At 47.8% G+C, this 23,588-nt stretch overlaps 1 protein-coding gene across 6 annotated transcripts in view; it reads right to left on the bottom strand.

Moving 5' to 3' along the window:
* The window catches only part of LOC129495404 (E3 ubiquitin-protein ligase NEDD4-like), a 336,680-nt gene that overhangs the window by 253,777 nt on the left and 59,315 nt on the right, over window positions 1–23,588 (bottom strand). Inside the window, exon 1 of one of the 6 annotated variants that reach the window (XM_055302865.1) lies at window positions 5,896–5,913. The exons of the other annotated variants lie outside the window; for them this stretch is intronic. Within the exon in view, the coding sequence (XP_055158840.1) occupies window positions 5,896–5,904 (9 nt within the window). The 5' untranslated portion in view covers window positions 5,905–5,913. Of the gene's footprint in view, window positions 1–5,895; window positions 5,914–23,588 lie in introns of those variants that run through there. 6 annotated transcript variants of the gene reach the window in all.

Below are 23,588 nucleotides of genomic sequence, written 5' to 3'. Positions count from 1 at the left end.
CCTCAGTTACCTAATAGCCTTTGAGCCCCAGACCTGGGCTCACATTCGGCCTCAACCACCCACAGCTGTGCTGGTCTTCACTACGGCTCAGAACCGCCCAGCCTCTGCAACCACCACCCCAGCACCACCACCACCCCCCAAACTTCAGGTGTCCCCAGTTCCCTTTTCTGAGGGTCAACAGAGCAACCAAATAAGAGGAGGTGAAGTTAATTCCATGATTAATTAAAGGTTCACTCCAAAAGTCTGACACAGAGTCAACATTTTTCTACATTGAGTCTTGCAGTCCTCCCTATGGCTCTGCGAGATGGGCGCTGCTACTACCGTCTCCACCCTATGAAATAGAGATTTTGAGAAAAACGCTCTTGACAACTGAACCAGTGAGCAGTCCAGGCCCCCAGAGCTTGGACACAAAGCACAACTGCTTCCACAGGAGTCAGTGAAAAATGCTTTCAAAATCACTAACAATCAAAGGGATGCAAATAAAAAACAAGAGTATAGGTTTTCAGCTCAGCAAACTGACAAAGAGCAAGAAAGAGCGACAATACCCAGGCTGATGAAAATCTCGGGGAGGGGACAGGTACTCTGTTAGAAGACAGAAAATTGATATGGTATTTCTAGAAGACAATTTGGCAAAAACATATGAAAGCCTTAAGTAGCAAAGAGCCTGATGTAAACACTCCATTTGGAAAAATCCACCTGACAGAGCCACACAGACAAATGGGCCAAGACGCATTTACAAGAATATTCATTAAGGGGAAAAACCAAACAATTCACTAGACATCATCTACTGGGACTGGTTAAACCCATTAGACTCATAATTATCATGACTACTGTTAGCATTGTTATGCCAGGAAGGGTTCACTGCTAACGCTTGGACTTAATTTTATTTAATACTCACAACTTGGTGAACTTTACAAATAAGGAAAATGTTGCCTAAGTCGTAACAGACTGGTTGTCAGGCCATAATGAGTAGCTCAGCTGGAATCTGACCCCAGAATCTGTATGACAGAAAAGATAAAGTAGATGTCCTATCTGTTGATACTGGAAAATGCCCTTGACATATATATAATTCACAGTAAAAATAGAAGGCGACATTAGAACAGAAGTCCATTCCAGATTTAATTCTTTAAAATGACACTCAGTGCTGGATACTGACAGTCTTCTCCACTCCAAAGCCACCGTCCCTTCTCTGCTCTGTGACACCTGGCTTAGGACCCCACAAACTGCACTTCCTGATGCTCTTTCCAGGTGGCTCCCGGTCAGGGCCCAGAGGAGGCTGTGTCCTCCTGTCTGTCCCTCCTGCCTCCCCACTGTCCCTGTCTCCTGCCATCAGCAGTGAGTCCAACTCCACCCAGCACTGACCTTGAGCCCGCCCGCCCCCAGAGGCTGGAGCACTTGCCCTCTGTCCCCCAGGGGCTCAGCACCCTTCCCTGCTGGGCCTCCTCCCAGCCCTGTCTGTGGTTCAGATCACCCCAGCTCTTCCCTCGTTCCCACAGCCCCGGGGGTGGCACCTGTTTCCTACAGATACCATTTCTGGGTTATCTCGGATAACCTGGGTGACCCCCTTTCCGTTCATCCTCCACACCTGTGTGAGCAGTTCTTTTCCGTTGGAGCCTGACACTACCAAGCACACAATCACTTAGCTGCTCAGTAGGGGACACTCCCAGCTCCTAACCTCACACCAGGGGCTCCTCCAGGCACCTGGGACACACACCTGGAAAGAGAGGCCCCATTCTGCTCTCGGGTTAGACGTCTCACAAGCAGGTCTACCTGCCTGCAGACAGTGGGGTTCACATATGCTGGAAGATCAACTAGCTGCTCATACTTCTGTCTACTGAGATTGGTGGCTCATTTTTATCTCTTCTTTTTCTATGGGTTTTTTTTTTCCTCCTAGTATTTACTTTCAGAGTCAGAAAATTTAGTAAATAATTTTAAAATAAAGTAGAAAAGTAAACCTGCCTCCCCATAATGCTTCATCAGTAAGGTGGCCCTAGGACTAGCCTGGAAAATAAGAGACACCTTGCTCTCTGTATATAACCATGGTCCTTCGCCATATTTGGGATAGAACAATCTGTTCTGGACAGAGAGGACAAAACCAAAAGGGTTCCTAAATGCCATCACAGTAACAACAAAGACTAACCGAAGCACCAGCTATTTTTCAGCAGAAAGCTATGACTTAACACCTAAAGTGGTATTTGAGATACTCCACGTTAGACCACAGAGGAAAGGCCTGCCCATTTTATGTCTTCATTAACCCTCTCCTTCCCTACGTGTGAGATAACAGGGCCTCATGGTTCTGGACCAGCACCTGCAGAACCCTGAGCTGGCCCCCCATCCCTCCCCTTCTCCCTTCCTCCGACGGCTGCGGAAACCCAGGCTGGCCCGCTGCGGAAACCCAGGCTGGCCCGTCGCAGAGCCGACCACGGTGTCGAACCACCCTGCCAGCAGGAGGGATCAACTACTTCCTATTGCCTCCTTTCACCATCCCATCCACCGCCTCCCTGCGGACCTGGATGCAGAACACAGGCCAGCACAGTTCACTGGAGCTCCGAGAACATAAATATCCTGCTGGGTGCTCTCCTCTTAGCTTACTTCTGATCCCGGAACAGCACCGCGTCATTACTGGCACTGGGTCTGTAAGAAGAGAGACCTTTAGTCTTCCAGAGCCTGCTGTCATCACTGCAGAAAAGGAGGAAGTATGGAAGTTAAGAAACTGCCTTTTTGAGAATACTTAGGAGAACTGTCCAGTTCAGGAGTTACCGTCAGTGATGTGTCCTCAAACCCTTTTTGCAAGATCAAGGCAACTGAGATCGGTCGAACAAGGCTAGTCAAGTGTTACATGTGAAGTCAACAGTGGAGATGTATTTTTCAGCTCTGTAACCCTAGGCATGGTATTAAGCCTCAGTTTCCCTATCAGCAAACGGGGATATAATCCTCTACCTGGGAGCCCTGGGATGCCACTTACAAAGCGAGTAGGACAATTAGTAGCCGCCACACGAGAGGGGAACAACACAGGTCACTTCCAAGTCAGAACTGGGAGCCAGGCCTCCCGACCTCTAACCAGGATCATACCCCCCTGTGCCTCCTGCCTTCTCTCCATCAACGGGGTGGTTTTCAATGCCAATCCAACCCTGAAGCCTCATCTCCCCTCTCCCAATCTTGGCTTCTAAAGACTCTGCCCGAATCCAAATATTGGTGGCTTGATAATCAAACACCTGAGATAAAGTTTCCTCTTAAAAAGAGTTAAAACTGAGGCAGCCAGGGTGGCTCAGCGGTTTAGCACCGCCTTCAACCCAGGGCATGATCCTGGAGACCTGGGATCGAATCCCAGGGCTCCCTGCATGGAGCCTGCTTCTCCCTCTGCCTGTGTCTCTGTCCCTCTCTGTGTGTCTCATGAATAAATAAAAATGTAAAAGAGTTCAAACTATTAGAATAACAAAAGACAAGGTTTGTCATTTTCAAGTTCTCTCTGCTGTTCCACAAAAGATGTAAAATTAAATTCTCATTTCAAGGCTCTTCATAATCTGAGCCTCAACGTTCCTTAAATACCTGGCATTAAAATGCTAAGTGCAAAGATCTTTTCCTGAACAAACAGGCTTGGTTATGCCAGTAATGAGAAATTTATCAAATGCAGTTGTTTCTACAAAACAGAATAGAGTGCAAGTGAGATTCCCAAAACTCCTTTTATACAGCTGGAGTTTAAAATCCTGCCACTCGGAAACCACCGGAGGTTTACAGCATGTGATCGCCCAGATACCAGGCTACCACATGCCGCTCCTCTATGCCCCAGTAGGAAGACACAGGGTACTCCTTTTGAGAATTGAAGGAAATTGCAGATGTGAAGTCAGAATCAGAATTTAAAAGTGAGTGATTCAAATTCAATTAGAAATTTTGCAGGGGGGGCAGCACCTGGGTGGCTCAGTTGGTTAAGTGTCTGCGTTCCACTCGGGTCGTGATCCCAGCGTCCTGGGATGGAGCCCCACATCTGGCTCCCCATTTGCTTGATGGGGTGTCTGTTTCTCCCTCTGACCCTACCCCCCTACACCTGCTCATGTGCAAGCTCTCTTTCTCGCAAATAAATACGTAAAAAATAGAAATAAAAACATAATTTTGCAGGGGAAAGAGTGACAAAACCTGTGCCTGCCTGCACTATGTGCATGGAATTTGCCATGACCACAACCTCATTCTTGTCCTCACAGGATGGTCCAGCACTGTTTCCACAGCCCTGTGAGTCTCATCAGACAGCGGCTGGGAATGTGAGCACCGAGCCAGGTTCACAAACCACAGGAGCAGGCTCCAGGATTCAATTTAGGAATTTAGGGAAATTTTCCAATACCCCTACTAGCTACATTCAATCTAAAGGACATGTACACACACAAACGTACATATATGTAATCCTAATACTTGTCACGACACACATTACACTATAGTGTCTGGGGGAAAAGTAGAACTTCATATGAATTATGATTATTTGTATAGGAAATAGGGACCAGCTTTCATACTCGGGAGTAGGAATGACGAGACCAGAGTAAACCATCACCGAAGTGATCTAGCACTTCAGTGTTCAAAATAAGGGCACTCTGTAGCTGGATGTTCAAAGAAAGGAGCAATGTTTTGTCTCATTTCCAACCCCACCCCTGATGGATTAGAGGAATCTTACTTTATGCTGTAACTTGAGATTATTTCGCCACAGCCCAACAAACCCTACTTGCCTCTCAGTGATAATACCACCGTGTAAGAGCTCCTATTTTTCTCTAACCTGAATAATTCACATTGTTTTCTGAATAATTCACAGCCTCATGGGTGGGAGACAATCAAAGCTGCTTTTAAAATTCACCACCGCATGTCCTGTAAGGTGAAGACCCAGATGACTAGTAGGAAAGAAGAGAAGCCCCTCATCCGCTGAGCACTAGCCGAGGCATCGGCCACTTGTGCCAAGACAGTGAGTGTCCTCCTCCCACGCAGGAGAAAACAGAGGCCCAGAGGAGAGAGACGAGCCTAAGGAACTCGTGGGGCAGCGGGGCCTCACAGCCAGGTCTATCTGCCCACAAAGCCCACCCTCCTCCCCAGGATTCTGAAGACAGCATCAGTTATCACCAGTGTGACAGTCGTCTATAGCAAGGTGAAGTCCTGAATGCTTCCCCCACAGGCCTCCAGCAACCGAGAAAAAGCAGCAGTGACTCAGAGCAAAGGCAATTTCACCTGTTTTATCTCTGGCAGAGACCTGCGGGTGGCAGAGGGTGGCACAATGGATCCATTCAACCATTCAAGAGCCGAACTTTGCTGCAGGGGGTGGGGGGACTGGATGAATTACACGAGGAAGCCAGTCCTTCTCCTCGAGAAAAACACTGAAAATACACCACTAAAAATGGAAAGGAATCCTTTGCCCAGAAGTGTACAAAAGAATCCACTGATGACTATACAAAGGAACCAATCTGATTGGAATTCTTGCAGCATGCAGCACCAATCTGCATTTTTGTAACACGACCAGGGGACAGGCTGTGTATTTCCTAGTGCGGCAGCCCTTCGCCGGACAAACAGGGGGCTTTTTATGAGCCCTGGGAATTAGGATTTTCATCAAGAAAGAAAAAAATCCAACTTGAGCTGTCCTTGATCTTTGCAACTGAATCTCCCTGTTACACATGTGCCAGGAAGCCAGCCCGCTGGGGCCAGGTGCAGATACCTTAGAGCTGAGTCCACTTTCTGAATGCTCCCTCCCTCACCTAGATGACCTGCCCAGCTCCTAGCTGGTGTCCCTGCCTCTGCTCTCACCCTCCTCCAGGACGAGGCCAGGGAATCAAAATATAAATCAAAATATAAATCTGAAATCAACACCCTGAGGAAAAGACTCTATCTCCAGGAGCCCTTGACAGGTCTACAAAACCCTGACCTCACCTGTATCATTCACCAGCCTTGCTCCACTGCTTTCATCCCACGCCCTGCGCTTTGGCCATAAGCCTCCCCTCTCCTGGAGTCAGCAAGGGAAGCAGATGTGTGAACACAGAGGCTCTGCAGTGAGCTGGCTCTACCCAGCCAGATCCAGCCAGCTCTACCAGAACGCAGAGGGACTCTGTTATCAAGTAACTTAGACAACAGACATCTTTCACCTGTCCCTACCTACCACCAGATTTAGGAGTTTTTCCCCTTTTATTTGTATTTTTTTTCAACAGATGTTCATTACTTTAAGCATATTTTTTTCTTTTTGAAGATTTACTAATTTGAGACAGAGTGAGTGAGAGAGGAAGAGCACCTGAGAGGAGAGAGGGTCAGAGAGAGAAGCAGAATTGCTGCTGAGCCGGGGGCCGGTGCAGAACTCCATCCCAGGATCCCAGAGTCGAAAGTAGATGCCTAACCCACTGAGCCACCCAGGAGCCCCTTAAGGTATCATAAAATAATTCTTTTTTATTACAAAACAATAGGATGTATTAAAATGATAAAATGGATTATTCTCTAAGTGGATTAGCCTCATTCTCTCCATGTCATCAAAACAAAGTTTCAGTTCATTAAGGATCATGTCCCTTGAAATGAATAACGGAGGGTGCTGAGAAATGTCATTGAGGATCTCCTATTTGGCATGAGAGAGGCAATAAGGAACCCGATTATCTGCTCCAAATTACCCTCTTCTCCCAGCTCGGCCCTAGGAAATGTGCAGCTCTTGCCTTTTAAGCAGAGTAAAAGGAGTTTAATTTGCATTGTTGAATGACCAACATATTAAGGGAAAGTCAGTAAGTATGAGCACTTCAGCTTTAAGGGCTACACGGCAAGCCGAAGGCAGAGTACGAGGACACAGGAGATGGTCCAGAGAATGAGCAGACACCAGGCGGCAGTGATTGGTGGCTCCTGTGAAACAAGACAGCAAGGTCCTTGTGAGATTCTGGGATCGTGCTGTGTCAGCCATATGGTGCCCGATCCTGCCCCTTAGCCAAGGAGCAAGAAGGCAGGGGATGGAGATGCTTATTTCCTACAGTTAGTAATTTATCAAAAAGAGTAAAGGGACTCACTTGTCGGGACAAGTAAGTATCAGCTGTGCACATGCTGAGCCCTCCGCCTGGAGCGCCTTTCCCTACAGCAGCCCCAGCACGTGCCCCAGCTCCCCGCAATAACCTCAGTCCACACAGTGATGGCAACACCACCCTTTATTTCCTCTGTGATTCTTAGCTCTGCCACTTGTTCTTTCTGAAGAGCTTTAGAGAGGTGGGAGAGGGGAGGGGGAGAGGAGAGAGGATGGGGGAGGAGCAGGAAAGGGAAGGGGGATGAGGAAGAGGAGGGAGGGGGAAAAGAGAGGGGAGGAGAGGGAGAGGAGGAGGAGGGGAGAGGGAGAGGAGGAGGGAGGGTGGGAGGAGGAAGAGGGAGGGGGAGGAGAAGAGGGGGATGGAAGGCGAGGGCACGGGGACTCACCATAAGCGGTCACCTAGCTTGGTGTTTTCAACACACAAGCCACACAACCCATGGTTATGAAATCAGCTTATTAGCGCATCCTATTTAATGAACCAGACAGAAGAGAGTAAATGAGCAGCACTAAGCCAGAAAGAGTCAGCACGCACGGAAGAGAGGGGAGCCACCATCCCGCAGAGGCCCCAAGGCCAGGGGAGGCCAGGGGGACGCAGGCAGAGGGCCCTGTCCAGATCAGGCCGGGGCCTGGAAGGGTCTGGAAGGCTCTCACCAGCACAGAACACCTCCTGGGACTGGGATCCTGAGGAAGGGCTGGGGAATAAGGACGGGCCAGGACAGGAGAAAGCACAGCCGCGCAGGTCACTCCCCAGTCACAGTCCAAAGTCGCGGCAAGGTCCCCACGAAGCGCCACCTGACCGCCAGGGCAACGGACGGGGGCTGCGGGGGGCAAGGCCCGGCCTCCCAACCAGGAATCCCGTGTGAGGCCACCAAACCGCGCGGAGAGCTGGAGACAAGCTACAAGCACGGTCCCCGGCGATGAGCGGCCACCTCCCAGACAGGCAGCGGGGATGCATTTAGGGGCTCCCCTCTCTCCCCCCACGTTATTACCTGTCAGCGGCGAGCCTCTCCTTCCCAGCTTCCGCGCCCCCCCAAGGCCCACGTCCCACCGGTGTGCACCCTCCCCTGCCTCCTGCACCCAGGCTCCCGCGGGGCCCCAGGCCTCCCACAGCCCCAGGGCTGCCCCACCAGGCCCTGCTGAACCCCCTGGCAAGCAGACCCCCCCCCCAAGTCTTCGAGGCGGCCTGGGCTGGCCTTCGACGGAGTCCAGGGAACCCATTTCCCATATTAACAAAAGAAGCCCGGTGGGCAACACAGCCCAGACACGACACGGGATGCACGGCTCACCAGCAGAGCCCCGGCCACAGCCTGCACCCTGACCGAACCTCACACCCACCAAGGTTAACTCCCGAAAGCATCGAGGTGCTCGGGGTGGCTCGGCGGTTGGGCATCCGCCTTTGGCCCTGGGCCCAATGCCGGATTCCCAGGATCGAGTCCCACATCGGGCTCCTTGCACGGAGCCTGCTTCTCCTCCCCGTGCCTGGGTCTCTGCCTCTCTCTCTCTCTCTCTCTCTCTCTCTCTCTCTCTCTCATGAATAAATAAATAAAATCTTAAAAAAAAAAAAGACTTGAGGTGCTCTCTGCTTTTAGAAAGCCACTAAATATTGCTTGTCACACTCAAAATAACTGTTTTTGCCAGATGGTACCCCTTATCGCCCTTGAATTCACCGTAAATATATACACAGTCCCTGACTTACAATGGTTCAACCTTAAGATTTTTCAACCTGGCGATGGTGCCAGAGCGATCCAGTCAGTAGAAACCTACTGGAAGTTGGACTGTGGATCTCGCCCTGGGCCAGCAACGTGCGGTGGGGCCTCTCCCATGACGCTGGGCAGGGGCAGGGACCCGGCTCCCAGGGGGCCAGCGAGCGACCCAGCTGCTGCCCCCCTCTGTGCCCAGCAGCGCTCCGTTGGCCCCACAGTGGGGTTGTCGGCACGTGACACGAGGCCGTCCACACCTGACCCTCAAACAGGCTTCGTGTGCGAGGACTTATGCCCACTTATACAGATACTTATGATTCTTATCCATTTTATTGATTCTTGCTCATCTCTTTTCTTTTTAGTGTAAAACTTTACTACCCATCAAAATCAACTACACAAAACCAACCATTTATACAAAAAAAACTAAAAAAAACAACATTATCCCTATCTCATCTCTATATAGCTCTTCTCTTCATTCCCTTTTCTTTCTCCTCTTCAAATCTATATTCACCTTTATCACTAATTTTCCCATCAATCTATTTTCCTTCTTATACCCCATCTCCCCTTCACTCTTTTAAACACCTCCTTACCAAACCTACTCCCTTAATACTAACCCCTAAACCTATCCACATAACCTACCACCTTCTCCAAATATCAAAAACCCAATCACCAACATCCAAAAATTATATATCCACCTCCCCATCTCATCACATAATTATTACCCACCCAAACAATTAAACTTTTTACATAACTATTATTTACCTCTAATATCCCCATCTTACATATCATCTACTTTTCTCATATTAACCACCAATCCCATCAATATCACCCATCATACACTAAAATAAACTACTGAAGTCATTCCACATTTTTGTCTACTTCACCAAAATTCTCCTCTGCATTCACTGCTCTCACGCTGAGTCACCCCTTCCCACCCTTTGAGCATCAATTGCTGCTCACGCTGCTCTACGCTCTTCGCCCGCGGCACGTCACCCTTTCCAAACATCTTTCCCCAACGTAACACTACTACGCTCACCTGCATCCTCGTTTCTCGGTCACCTCTGCAAAACCACAAACGTACCCCCCCCCACCTACTCTCAGTCGGCCCCTCCCAATCACCAATTCCAACTCTTACCTATGTGAATGCCCATTGTCAATTTTATGAGTCAACCAAACCTGTAACAAATCTCCATAACTCCCTCTTCTCATAAACCTTTCCATGGCTATACCATCCCTTCCTCCCTTCCCTTCCCCCTCTTGAAATTCCCACTGCCTCATACCCTTAACTTTTATTTCACAGCGCCCCACCCCCAACTTGCCTCCTCGGAAGGAAACGCTCCCTTGCACGGATCGACCCTGAACCAAGCTCCGCTACCCAGCACCATCACACGCCAACCATTCCAGCTCTGAGCGGGGACCACGGGCACTCAGCAACTACGAAACCAAGGCGGCACTTGTGCCTAGGCCTCCGAAACAAAAAAAAAAAAAGCCGGACCGTTTGTCATGAAATGCTCATCACGCAATGCACACGCGCCATATGATGCACACCTCAGGCATCAGTGCACTCACTCCACCTGAACTGCGCAGGCGCACTCGCGGCCACCTCGAGTGGAAAGCCGCTCATATCTCTGATATTGATATAGCGAGCTAGATGCGCAGAGATATGCACTGAACGAGAACAATCACCCCTTTTTTTGGCCAAGTGATTAAATGCTGGAAACTGCTTCCCACCGAGAGCCAAAATTGGCATTAACCTCCACAATAAACGCACAGGAGACATCCTCAGCATGTGCACTCTTCTCTCCTTTATTTACTTGCTTTACCTCGAAGACACAAAAAGCTTCACATGGAGCCTGCATTTATAATCTCCCTTTGATTCCCTAGCGGATGCAGCGAGCCCCGGGTTTGCCCGTCCAACTACCTGTGTTCAGCGTCGGTGGGGGAGACGGGGCAGGCAGGGCGAGCGTGTAGCTCCCGGCCAAGCTCGCCGAGGGCTGCTGACATCAATGAGCAAACTGGAAGTCCAGTGTCTTCTCTAGGAAACGGGCGCAGGCTGTCTGAATAAGCTGGGATCTCCCTACACCAGGCCCGTTATTCCCCTGCTCTCTCTGGCTCCTCTCTCACCGTGCAACCCAAAGGCGAACAAAACCACCCCACAAATCAAGAGGGGGGAAGGAACACTCAAGGCCACGCACCAGGAATACCAATGAAGAAAACTTTCTCAATGCATTAACTCCAGAAGAAAAGCCAAGAACCAGTGGGGGGAATTTACTAGAAAGAGGTTGGCTGCAGCCAAGTATGCCAAAGGTTAGTTTTTGCAGAATGCCTCAAGATCACACGACTCGGAATTTTTCACACTCGGCACTCACGGAACTTATAGGAAGAAAGAAAAAGCGATTTTTCCATCTCTGAGTTCAAGGTCAGATGGCCTCTGCCTCAAGGTCAATAGACAATTAGAAGGGCCAACCAAGAAAGAAGACCCCGCAAACACAACCCAGCCCTCTCAGAGGAGACACAAACACTGGTGATTATACAGCAAACTACACTTTAGAGAGAGAGAGAGAGAGAGACAGAGACAGAGACAGACATGAAGCTCCAGCAGGAGGCCAAAGTCACCACGGATCTCAAGATGCAGGGACAATCTGCCATCATCAGCCCTTCCCTCCTCATCCAGAAGGCTCAACACTCACTTCTCCTTGGGTCACTCCTATTCACCACACAGCATGGGAGGGGTTACTCCAGGCAGGCATCCCAGCAAGGGGGTCACACTGCCTCCAGGGAGCCAGGAATACCTCAGCAAGAAATTTTTTTAAAAGGGGGGTGGGGTGGGTGGAGTACAGTCCCCTCACAGCAAATGCAGTTCCGAATGGAAAGACAACATAATTCTGAAATTCCACTTAGCACGTGGAATCGCTTTGATGGATCTGGGGGACACAGGACCGCAAAACTTGAATCTCAAGAAATGAAGTTCTAATTCCCTAATACCTCACAATCTCATCTCCCCCAAAGGGGACAAAACTAATACCGAGACTTGTTAGGAGGCCTACAGGAGCTCATACTCCACTTGTGAAGCACTTAGAACACAGAACAGAGTGAGCGCTCACTATGCTAGCATTTTCCTCACCATCGTGAAACATACTGAAGGAAGTAGTCTACGTGCATGGAAAGGGAAAGATCCGTTTGCTTCACTGGATTGGAAGATTAAGGGAAAAATCAATTTGCAGTTTTTAACTCATTTAAATACATGCACTTCTTTTCCATGTACACACACGCACACATACAGAGGTTAATGCTAGGAGCATATGATCTAAAGTAAAGAAGATGTGAATTCAAGTCCAAATCCAGCCACTCTTTATACTCCTCTGAGCTCCAACCTCCTCCACAAAAGGGTAGTGACATCTATCTCTCAGGGGCAAGGTTCAATGTGGGTCTGGAGAAAACCCTTTGTAAACCCTGGGGCTGTGCAAACATTAGAGAAGTGAAAGGAGCCCATTCTCCCAATTATCCCTTTCCTCAAAGCTTTAACATGTTAAATAAACAGTAGCATTTAAAGCATATAAACCTGTAAGAATTCTATGAGGGTCAAAACCATGTTATCTCCCAAATAAATCAGAAGAAACATCCAATTCTCAGCTGTTACTCGTGTTTCTTTCTTTCATGCATTCATTCATTCACTCAACAAATGTTTCCTGAGTACCAAGTATCAGATAGGTAAGAAGAGTAAGCCCCTTAAGACCAAGAAAAACCAAAATCCACAAACAGGCCCCTCCGTCTGGTTTTGGAATCCACGCTACGGGTTGTTAAAGGCAGTGTGAACTCCTAATGTTAGGAGTTAACTAACATTTGCTATTTGAGTTTAATGATTTCCTAATGGACCTCTCTCATCTCTTAATATATTAAGGCTCACAAACCGCTAGCTACAGCATCGGTTAAAAATCACTTTTCACAGATTGCCTTTTAACTTTGGCATTTTCCACAAAAGTTCAGTGTTTGTAAGTTCAGATCACAGATAATCTCATCACCTTGGAGAAACAAATCAAATCAAATCAAAACAATAAAAAAAAAAACAGAGAATACCACTGACTGCTCAGTTCAAAGTCCTCGACAGCTCTGAAAGGCACCTGCCATTTGCCACCACCAAGTTGCAAAAACTTATGAATTCTGGAACGTCGAATCATATCATTATGCCACTTTAGGGATGAGAAAACTAGAAACTACGATAGATTATTTACTAAGAGTGCTCTAGAACCAAGTAACCTTGCCACCGCCCCATCTGACGGTAGAAAGTTCTTAGGTAATGGCCCTAAATCACTGGAGCACCCTTTGTTATGCTGCAACCCAAAAGGAGAATGTTCACAGTATTATATACTCAATTCACATCTGCAGGGGGCATGTGGGTGGCTCAGTGGTTGAGCATCTGCCTTTGACTCAGGTCATGATCCCCCTGGGTGCTGGGATCAAATCCCACATAGGGCTCCCCATGGGGAGCCTGTTTCTTCCTCTGCCTATGTCTCTGTCTTCCTCATGAATAAATAAAATCTTTAAAAATAAATAAATTCATATCTGCAAAATAATCATTTAAATACGCTATCCCTCTACCCATCCCATGTGGCCAAGCCACATTTAATTCACCCTATGGAAGTCCCATAGTTTTCCTTTCCTAATCCCCTTTGAAGTGAGTGGAAAACAAAAACAAAAAAAACACAGAAATGAAACCTTTTCAAGCAAGCCGTAAGAGCCTAGAGGGTGGGATGAGGCTGAAAAGCTTTTAGAACACCCAGTAGGAGAGAACAGAACTTGGAGACCTGGTCAATCAGCCAGCCTGTTCAATTAAACAGAAACAGAATCTTCTGTTTCTCACCTTAACCTGGCACTTTTAAAGCTACTTAGTCTTAATCCTCTGAGAGATGGAAGAGGACCTGTCTTAGAAAGTGCATGTTTTCTCCCATCTTTTCAGAATACTTTTGCCATAAGAACAGGTCTCAAAAAATATAATCAATTTGTTAAGAAACACATTCAAAATTCTATATTGTTCTTCCCACAACTTTCCAAGTACACATCAACATAGGAGTTCAGGAAGCACCTGTTTGTTTAAAAAAAAACACACAAAACAAAAATTCAAGAGCATGGCTTGGTGAAAAGCATCGGGCCACGTGCTCTACCATCAGCAGTTCTGCTAACAAGCAAGCAAATTACAAAGAAGCTGAAGCTGCAGATGCACAAAATGAATCTGGGACTGCTGGTCCATTTGAGGGTTTGTTTGTGACAAATCTTCCAAGAGTTACATTAAGAACACACACACACACACACACACTTTAGTGTAATCACTTATGGATCACCCTCTCCCACCAGGAAAATTACTTTAAAACTCTAATACTTGATGGGCCAGAAAGAAAAGTGGAAACTAAAGATGGGTATTTTGTTGAAGTGGAGAAGCTTCTAGAATGGAGAAGACGACCAAGCAAAATGATGAGCCAGATGAACTATGAGTTTCCATTCTTGTATCTGATCCCAGGACATGATGCACATAGCTACACTCGAATTCCAGGGCAGTATGCATACTGAAGCCAAAAGCAGATGACTTACATTGCTCATCCAAAAAAAAAAAAAAAAATCAACAGTTCTGCTTCCCTCCTACTATTGATAACTGAGAACAAGGCAAAGTGGGGCCATGGCCTCCTTGGTTAGACTTGAGCGGAATGAAACAAAAGCAACTGGCCAGACCACTTTCTGGAGACGTTCTCCATCAGCAACCTGGGCTGAACCAACCATGCATGTACATGTCCAATAAAGCACACAGCTATATTAAAAAAAAAAAAACCCTCCCATGCAGAACCTGGATTTAGTACTTCTGTGGAAAAAAAAATGCTAGAAACTCTAACCACCCCCTGCAAAACCTCTCCTTTTGATAAGAGAAACCTTATACACGCATGACAGGCACTTCATAGCTTGGAACTAACCACCGCATACTGGGTATGTATGCACAGCAGACCGGCTTACTGTAAGTAGGAAATCATTAACTGAGTACAGTGAGATCACTCTCTGTAATCCAAAGGCCAAAATCAACCAGGGAAAAACAAAAGCATCACTGCCCCCAACATCCGAGAGAGGCGGCATTTTACGCTCCAGGCATTCCGATGTGCTGTTCAGCCACAGCGCATTAAGCAGGGAAGGTTTTTAATCTGTGGAATCCCCGCGTTATATAATGGAAACAGCAAGTACTATCCAGCCATACCCTGCCTCCAAACCTAGAAAGGCAAGGTACAGGCAAAAGCCAGGTCTCCTCTACTGGTCGTGGGTCAGGTGGGACCCTCGAGAACAAAATAAGGGTACCCAATGGAAGGAGGAAACAGAGAACATGCTTTAGGTTGCATTTTGTTGACCATATTATGGAATTCGCATTTTTGGACTTGAAACTTCCAGTTGCCTAGATGCTTGCATCATGTACACAGAGGCAGCTGGACATAAATATCTTCACCCGCCCCCATTAAAACCATTTCAGAGATTGGGTTCTTTCACCTGTTAAGTTTCCTAGGATAATCACAACCCAAGATGTTGAGATGACTAAGTGGATCATCATGGAAAATGTCTATCTTAAAGCTTCATGCAGCCAAATTACTGTATTTAAAACTGCAACCACACTCTCCAGAACTTTCTATGACACTGGCAATGCCCCACATGATGGCTACCAGCCACATGTCATTATTGAGGATTTGAAGAGCAGCTAAGGCAACAGGAGGACCTGAATGTTAACTTTTATTTAGTTTTGGTTCATCTCAATAGACTAGCCTGACGTGGCTAGTGCTTCCCGACTGGCAGGCACAGCTCTAACTCCCAGCAAGTGGCGGAGCATGCCATGCTATACGGTGTTACGGAAGAAAAAGCACCAAAGCATCAGCAGGTGAGTAGATAGACCACAAGAGCAAAGAGCTATCCAGGTCTTGCCCAGCCCAGAAAGGCAGGAGACGGGAATGCAGAGAACCATGAAAATGTGCTCATCAGTCAACAAAGAGGCAGGACGGAGCCGGAGAGATAAAAACTCTATGGTGCCAGCATGAAGGGGAGCAAGATGGCAGGAGGAGGGCCTTGCAGGTGGACATTCCTGAGAGGAGCGACAGACTTCCAATTTCAGGGGTTGGGCTAAGTGCTACACGGAAGCCTCCGGGCTCACGCAGGACAGGGCCTGTGGGTGCTGAGGTCTGACAGCCTACCCGGGTGACATCCTCGGGCCCTCTCCAAAGTGACCACTGGTCATGCTAGTCATCAGAGGAGGAATAAACACGCTTCCAAGCTTGCAAGGGGAAGGCCAGAAGGTGGCCCATAAAGAAGAATCTATCCCTTCAGAGAATCTATCCTCTGAAGGACACTTTCTATGAAGTGAAGCACAAAAGCGGGAACACTCAGAGAGGGACAGAAAATTTTTGCAGTAATTTTAAAAGAGAGATGTTATAAGGCCTACTTCCATGCCGTGTGGAATGATCCTGTAGAAAGGAAGAACTGACTGCATGAGAGATCTCCTCGAGGGGGTGGGAGGAGAGTCCTCGGGGTGAGGGGTGGCTGTGGGCAAGAACAGCCCACTGGTTCTGCGATTTTAGGTGACGAGGCAGAGACAAGAAGGGAGTCTCCCCAAATGGCCTCCTCTACTCAGTGAAACAAGCAGCGAAGTCATCAGCTAAGAAAAGGGGGAGGCAGGTGCGAGAGAACTGATGAGCAATCAGAGGTGGTGAAATTATTCAGCAAGTATACAAAGACGCCTGTCAGATGCCCCTCTGAGGCAGGCGGTCACAAGTGTGACAGGAGACCCACCAGCGCCATTTTGGAACAATTGCAAAAACCAGCTGAACCACAGTGGAGATTCTAACCGGGGCTGATGGGGGTCTCATCAGGAAGTACAATGGGGTAAGAGGATTGAGGTGGCTCAGCTGATTACAAGGGAGAACCTTGAAGTCCAGGCTGTGGAGAGAAGCCACATAAGCGTGGTGTCCAGCAGTGAAAGGGGGCGGGTGGGTGGAGACGTCCACAGTTCTTCAGAATGCCCAGTGGTGAAGTGACAGGTTGACATGGAAGCTTGACAAGGGAGGTGCTGTTATCACCATTCTGATCCTGATCAGGACAAGACCTAAAAAGGGTCGCTGAAACAAGGGGACAGGCCAATGGAGCCGAGGAGGTCAAGAACGGAGAGGCCAGAGGCTGCTGGCTGGGGGGGGGGGGGGGGGGGATCACCAACGTGCACACCAAGGTCTCCCACGTGGCGAGGGGGTCATCTGTGAATGAGGGCCACTGCCCAGGAGGCAAGCATGGAACCAGGTGGACAAAGGGGAGCCACAGGCGGTAGCACAAGTTCCAACAGGGTTCAGGTGAGAAAGGGGGAGAGACAGGTTAGTTGGAAAGAGCAACAGGGAAAAATGAGTCCTTGGGGAGACTGGAAGGGAAGCAGTGTCCTCTGGGGACAGGAAGCCAGGTTCTCATCAGAGCAAAAAGTGCAAACAGTTGTTGGAATAGGTGGTGTCCCCTGACTACTGGTTTGGTGGTGGACAGGACGCCCAGCAGGCAGAGCCTCCTAATTCCCAGGAACCTCAGGGGGCCTCAACTGAGAGGCTCCCACGAGCTTCAAGAGCAGGCTGGAAGTATAAAGGTGATGGCACCTCCGGGGCTCACTGAAGTACGGGAGCACCTGCCAACAGCCAACCCTGTCATCTGCTTGTTGACCTGGAAGCAACCCCAGCCCAAAGACCCAGCCACCACTAGAGGGCGACACAGCCCAAAGACCCGAGCAACTCCCAGGCACAAATTTTAATTAAAACTCTAAGCGGGAGGCGATGCTGGTTGAAATGTCGCTCAAGTTCAAACTTCACTTGGTTCAGTTTTGAGCATGGAATAGGACAAACACAAAAAGGACCACGTGTATGGGTAGGTCCAGAAAAAGGTGTCGAAGGCTTTACGCCAAATCAGGTAACACTGGCTCTCCTCCGGCCCAAGGGGAGGGGCTGTGCACAAAAAGGCTCCCTTTCACTTTTTCATCTACACACTGTGGATTATTTCTCAAGAATGCGTTCACATGTGATTTGTCTCACTTAAAAATACATTAAAAATTAGGGGTGCCTGGGTGGCTTAGTCGGATGAGCCTCTGTCGGTTTTGGCTCAGCTCATGATCTTGGGGTCCTGAGATCAAGCCCTGGGTGGGCTCTGCGCCCAACTCAGAGTCTGCTGGAGGTTCTCCCTCTCTCACTACCCGCCCTCTCTCTCAAATAAATAAGTAAAATCTTTTTAAAAAAATTAAAAAATAAAAACCATTAAAAATTGGAAGGTAACAATTATCGACAGAAAACCTATTACAGGAAGCAAACTTTAGGAAGAGTCGGAATAACAGCAGACACTATTCGTGACCATCAGGCTAGAAGAGCAGCACTGAGCAGCAATCAGGATCTAAAACCCATCTCATCTAATTCTATATTTCCTCCTGGAGGAAAACAGTGCCCCAGAAGGATTAGGTAATTTGCTCAAATAACAGAGGCAAAATTAAAATAACATCCAAGTCTCATCCAAGGATCCTAATACGTGGGAATCCTGTCTCGTCCTCCATTAAAACAGTCAGTGCTCAATGTTGAGCAACCAGTTCTCTGTTTCTCCATGGTCACTCCCATCCCTCTTCTCTCCCCACCCAAAGCAGGCAGGGGGCACTTAGAGATCATGTACCTGAACAGTAGACGTCTTCCTTCAGTTAAAACTTAATTTTAACAAATACTGGTTGATATTTTCATCTCTTGGTGGAAAACATCATGTTCACTTGACTAGAGTACAGAAACACTAGAAACCTACCTAGTCCCAGGGCACCTGGGTAGCGCAGTTGGTTAAGTGTCTGACTCTTGGTTTCAGCTCAGAGAGTGATCTCAGGGTCATGAGCTGAGCCCCATCTCGGGCTCCAAACTCAGCACAGAATCAGTTTGAGATTCTCCGCTCTTCCCCCCATGCTCGCTCATGTTCACTCTCCCATGCTCACTCTCAAAAAATCTTAAAAAAAAAAAAATACCTAGTCCTCACCTTACCCACAGTTGATTAAAACAGCACAAGTGGAATATGGTAATCACCATTCAAGTATAAAGGGATTCAACAGGGGGTGAAATATTACAGGTGATGCACTAAGGAATATCTTTCTGGATTAGAAGGACACATTTTAAGGAGCATCTGCTGAGCACTTACTCTGGGCTAGGCATGTGCTAAGACCACATGCTATTACCACATTCCATCATCAAAAATCCAATGTGGTAACTATGATGGACTTCCTTAAAGAGGGAGGAAAACCACAGCTGGGCAGTGAGTAGCAGAGTCAGGATTCCAACTCAGGACTGCCTAATGCACCTCTCCTCTAGTCTTAGCCCCTGGCAAGGAGGTCAGTCAGCACCCTCTTTGCTTTCCCTGATATGCACCCCATTTCCTTCCCCACCACTCTCTGCCCTTGCTTTCACAAGACTGACGTTTTTATCTAGGTTGTCCAATGTGGCTGATGTCAACACAGACAGAAAAAGGGTTCGCAGTCCCAGATCCTGAAGACAGCAGGTGGGGGGGGGGGGGGGAGGGTCCAGGGCAGGCAAAGGTCAGATGTGGACAAGAAAAATATATCTTCCTCAAAGGATCAGCAGAGATCTTAAAAGACCAGCAATCCTCTTAAAGGAGGCTAAAGAGCAGACAGGAATAGACCTTGGCTCTCAACTCTGGCTTCTTAGAATCACCTATGCAAGCTTCTAAACACGCCCACCAGAGCCCAGCCTGCCTGCCCAGTGAAATCAGGACCTCTGGGCACGAGCCCCAGGGCTTCAATAAAGTTTTAAACCTCCCCCAGGTGACTCTAATGTGCAGCTGGAATTAAGAGCCACTGGGCCAAACCAATGACTAAGAGGACTAAAATCCTGCAGTAATAAAGGCAGGTGGGCAGGACTGCAAAGTCTCAGCACCAGTCCAAAGTTAGCAGCATGTACTTGTTCTAAAGCCATACAACTCAGCTTGGTGACATTCACCAGCAATTTTCTGCAGCTAGGAGCAGGAAAAACACAGCAGGGTCATCTAGGACAACAGGTCAGCGGGTCAAGAGTTAAAGAGTATGGAGGGAGTGCAAAGTCACTGTGGCAGCAGGCAATGAAGGAGTCCCGGCTGAATACAGAGCTAAGGCCCGAACATGAGGGACGGAATCCAAGGAGAATCGAAGCTGGGAGGCAGGCAGAGATGTCAGAACGGCCTAGGCCACCCCTTCTCTCTACAACATCCCCCATTATTCTGGTATTTGAGAAGGTCTCCCAGGTTTTTCTGGTACCTCTGTCCCACTGAGACCACTGAGATAGGACAAGAGAAAGGTGGAGCACAGAGGTAAGGCCAGGGAGGGAAGGCTGCAGAGCTGAAGGGCCTCCAAAGGCAACAAGGGCCTGGATTAAGGAGAAGTACCTTTGGACTTAGTTAAATTACAAGGCCGGGGGATCAGAACACCCATCCACAAGAATATCAGAGGCCATTACAAGGTTGTGCAAGGGGAGGGGGGCATGTAAACTGAGCAAGGGATGCAGAGGTGCGGCCCTGGGAGAGGCGTAGCAGGTGGCGTGCGTGTGTGTGTGGTGAGGTTGGTCAGGATCTCCACGAGAAACCCTGGCTCAGGATGGGAGCCAAAGGTGACTGGATCCAGCACTGGCAGGCGAGAAACATGGCAGCAGGAAGACAAGCTCCCACGGGAGGGGGCGAGGGGGGAATATCCTCACAGTTGATTTAGGTGGAAGGAGCAGCAGCTTCCTTCAGCTGGAAAACTAGGAAATCAGGCTTCTCCTAGGCCCGAGTGGCCTATGGCTCGGTAAGTATTTCAGGAAATTCTGAAAGATTTGGTGAAGAGATTATCTGACCAAAACAACAACAAAACACAAGTGAAAGAGGAATACAAGTTCACAGAGTAGTGAGCAGGCCTAGAAATAGAGCCATTCTGACAACGTTTTTTTCATCAAAGGGAGGGAAGATTTTAAATTCCTGTCATAAGAAAAACATGTTCTGACTACACGCACACTGTTGTTTTTAGCACATTGATGAAGCAGAACTTCCAGTGAAGCCGGTAAATGGGATGGAAAAAAAAAAAAGAAAAAAACATGAAAGGCCAAGTTTGCTTCAGCATTTCATCTAGCCATAGATGGCCAAGGACATGCTGTCTCCAACAGCCTCACCCTACACGCACCAGGCACGAAGAAAGCACCAGTGGGACGCATGGGGAATGGGAAGTGCATTGTGCAGAACTCACAAGACTGTGTCCCGCTTGTTAACAACACGTTCCTTGAGCACATCTATGTGTTCATTAACAACAGATGTGAATTTATAAGGCATATCACGTTTTAGGTTTCTCGAACTTTTTTGTAATTCGTGTTGTGCTTTGGGGAGCGTTTTGTGAATGAGAAGTGAACTAGTTAAGGATGTGGTGCAGCCTCAAGCGTTGGGTGCACAGTCACTAAGTTTGGAACAGCTGAGGAAGGAAGGGAGGGAAGGGGGGAAGAGAGGGAAGGAAGGATGGATGGATGGACGAACAGACACCTGATAATAGGACAAGCAGCCATTACCCAGAGGCAGAGAGAAGGCTTCTAGGACAGCCTTAATGAAGAAGGGAGGAAACTTTCTGTGTGCGTCACAGGTAAGGGTGTTGGGGTAACCAGAACCAGAGTCGCATCCTTGCACACAATGGGAGGAAAACACATTCAACGGTGACTGTGGACAGAGATTTTTCATACTTACAGACCCAGTCTCATGAGCATGTAATTTTACCCTTCCCACTATGACAGGATTCCCTAATAAAGAGCAAAAAATGGCTGATAGCTTCCCTGTAAAATGAAGATTAAAGTATAGGAGCAAACATGGCTGACACCCAAACTCAAAAACATACTTAAATCAAATCTGGAAATGATAAAAAAAAATTAATTGGCTGCATATTATCTTCAACATAAATTATTCTAGTTGGGAATAAGGATGGGCTATTTTTCCTGCTCAAAGGCGACCTGAGCCTAGATAAATTCCTACATCCTCAATAATAAACGTGCTCATTTCCATTAGCATCTGGAACCATGACCTTAAATGTATCTGGAGAAACCAAAGCTCTCAGATGGAAGAAGTAGTTCTACAAATGCTGTGGACCAGGAAAACCTACTTTTTCTAATTCTTAGTTCATTCTTCAAATATTTACTAAGCACTTGTAAGTGAGGCTGGGCAATGCTTCCTCCTCACCCTGGAACTCCCTTCTAGATGGAGGGAACACCAACCAACATATTATATTCCTTCTGTTTTACCTTCGCTCACTCCACCCAAAGGCAAGAAATGCCTAGAGTGTGGATAAGGAACCAGGCCAAACCAAAGGCGAGAAATGCATGGAGTGTGGATTAGGCCAAACCTCTTCCTTTGTTTCCATCTTACCCACCAGATAGAGATCTTCCCTCTACTTAAAAAAAAGCGACCCAAGCCCATGATGGCACTGACCAGATGGGAATGAAGAGGTGTTAAGTCTGCCCAATTCTGCATTACCAAGTCCACTGCTGGGCCACATAAGCCGCATTCTCCTGTGTCAAGCTTTAGCACTGGTAAAGACAAACTATAAACTCTTCTGTTAGAGTCAGAGGATGCGGTGGATTGGGTGGACCTCTTGAACTCTAGCACTATACTATGCACAGAGCCAAGGAGTTCAGAAGCCAGGAGGTGGGTCCAAATTTTGAGTGCAAAGGCCTATCTGGAGAGGCGGGTTTTTTTAAATTTTTATGTTTTTAAAGATTTTATTTATTTGAGAGCAGGAGAGAGAGAGAGAGAGAGAGAGAGGAGAGAGTGGGTGTGCACAAGCAGGGGTGAGGCGCCAAGGAAGAAGCAGACTCCCCACTGAGCAAGAAGTCCTATGCAGGCATTGATCCCAGGATCCTGAGATCATGACTTGAGCTGAAGGTAGAAGCTTAACCCACTAAGCCACCCAGGAGCCCCTGGAGAGGCTATTTTAAAATGCAAATTCCCAAGACCTAGGCCCATAAATTCTGATGAAGCCAGCCTGGGAGGGCTGAGGCATCCGCAACTTCCGACAACCACAGCTAAACCAAAACCACACTTGGAGAAAGCCTCTGAGGTAAATTCATGGCTCTTCACTTCTGGGCTTAAAAGCACAGTATGTTAATAATAAATCTGAGTTTCCATTTCTGTAAGATGAAATGATTTTTACGGTCGATTCAGTGACCCACAGAAAACGCTCCCAGGACAGGAAGACAGCAGGTGAGAAATGAAAGCCTGAGTGTGCTTAAAGTAACCAGACACACCAGTTCGTCACCAGTTCAGCCAAACGCCAGCCTGAGTCACCCAGAGCCCACAGACAGGAGACACAGCAGCTCTGGGGAAAATCTGGCAGTGCCGGCTCGGTATGATCAAGTTACCTAAAAATCACTGGGTCTAAACATCTTTCTCCTCCAACCACCCCCCATCTCCAACCCAAATGTGCAGTTAAATGCAGTGTTTCGGGCGAGGGCCCGCCAAATAAACACACTGCCTTGATTTTTCTAACCCCTTAGCAGAGGAAAAAGAATCCCACCCCAAGATCTGTAATGTCAAGACTGCACAAAAAGTCAACTTTAAACTCACAAACTTTGTGTTAGTATCATTCACGGATGTTCTCTCATTTATCAACGTTTGGCTTAGGTCCCAACCTTCCAAATACATTCTTGTACGCCACATCCAGAACATACCTCCTTTCCATTTAAGGAGCGATTAAAACAGGACTAATAATGAAAGTGTAAGTCATTCTTTCAAGAGGTCCTAATTCCTTTCTCAATTACGGATGTGTCACAGCCCCTTCCCCCAACCCAAGCACTGGAAATTAGAATCCAATTTCTTCT

The sequence above is a fragment of the Nyctereutes procyonoides genome, unplaced genomic scaffold (assembly GCF_905146905.1).
Source record: "Nyctereutes procyonoides isolate TBG_1078 unplaced genomic scaffold, NYPRO_anot_genome, whole genome shotgun sequence".
NCBI lineage: Eukaryota > Metazoa > Chordata > Mammalia > Carnivora > Canidae > Nyctereutes > Nyctereutes procyonoides.
Note: the sequence above shows the minus strand (reverse complement) of the source record. Positions and strands in the feature narration are given on the sequence as shown.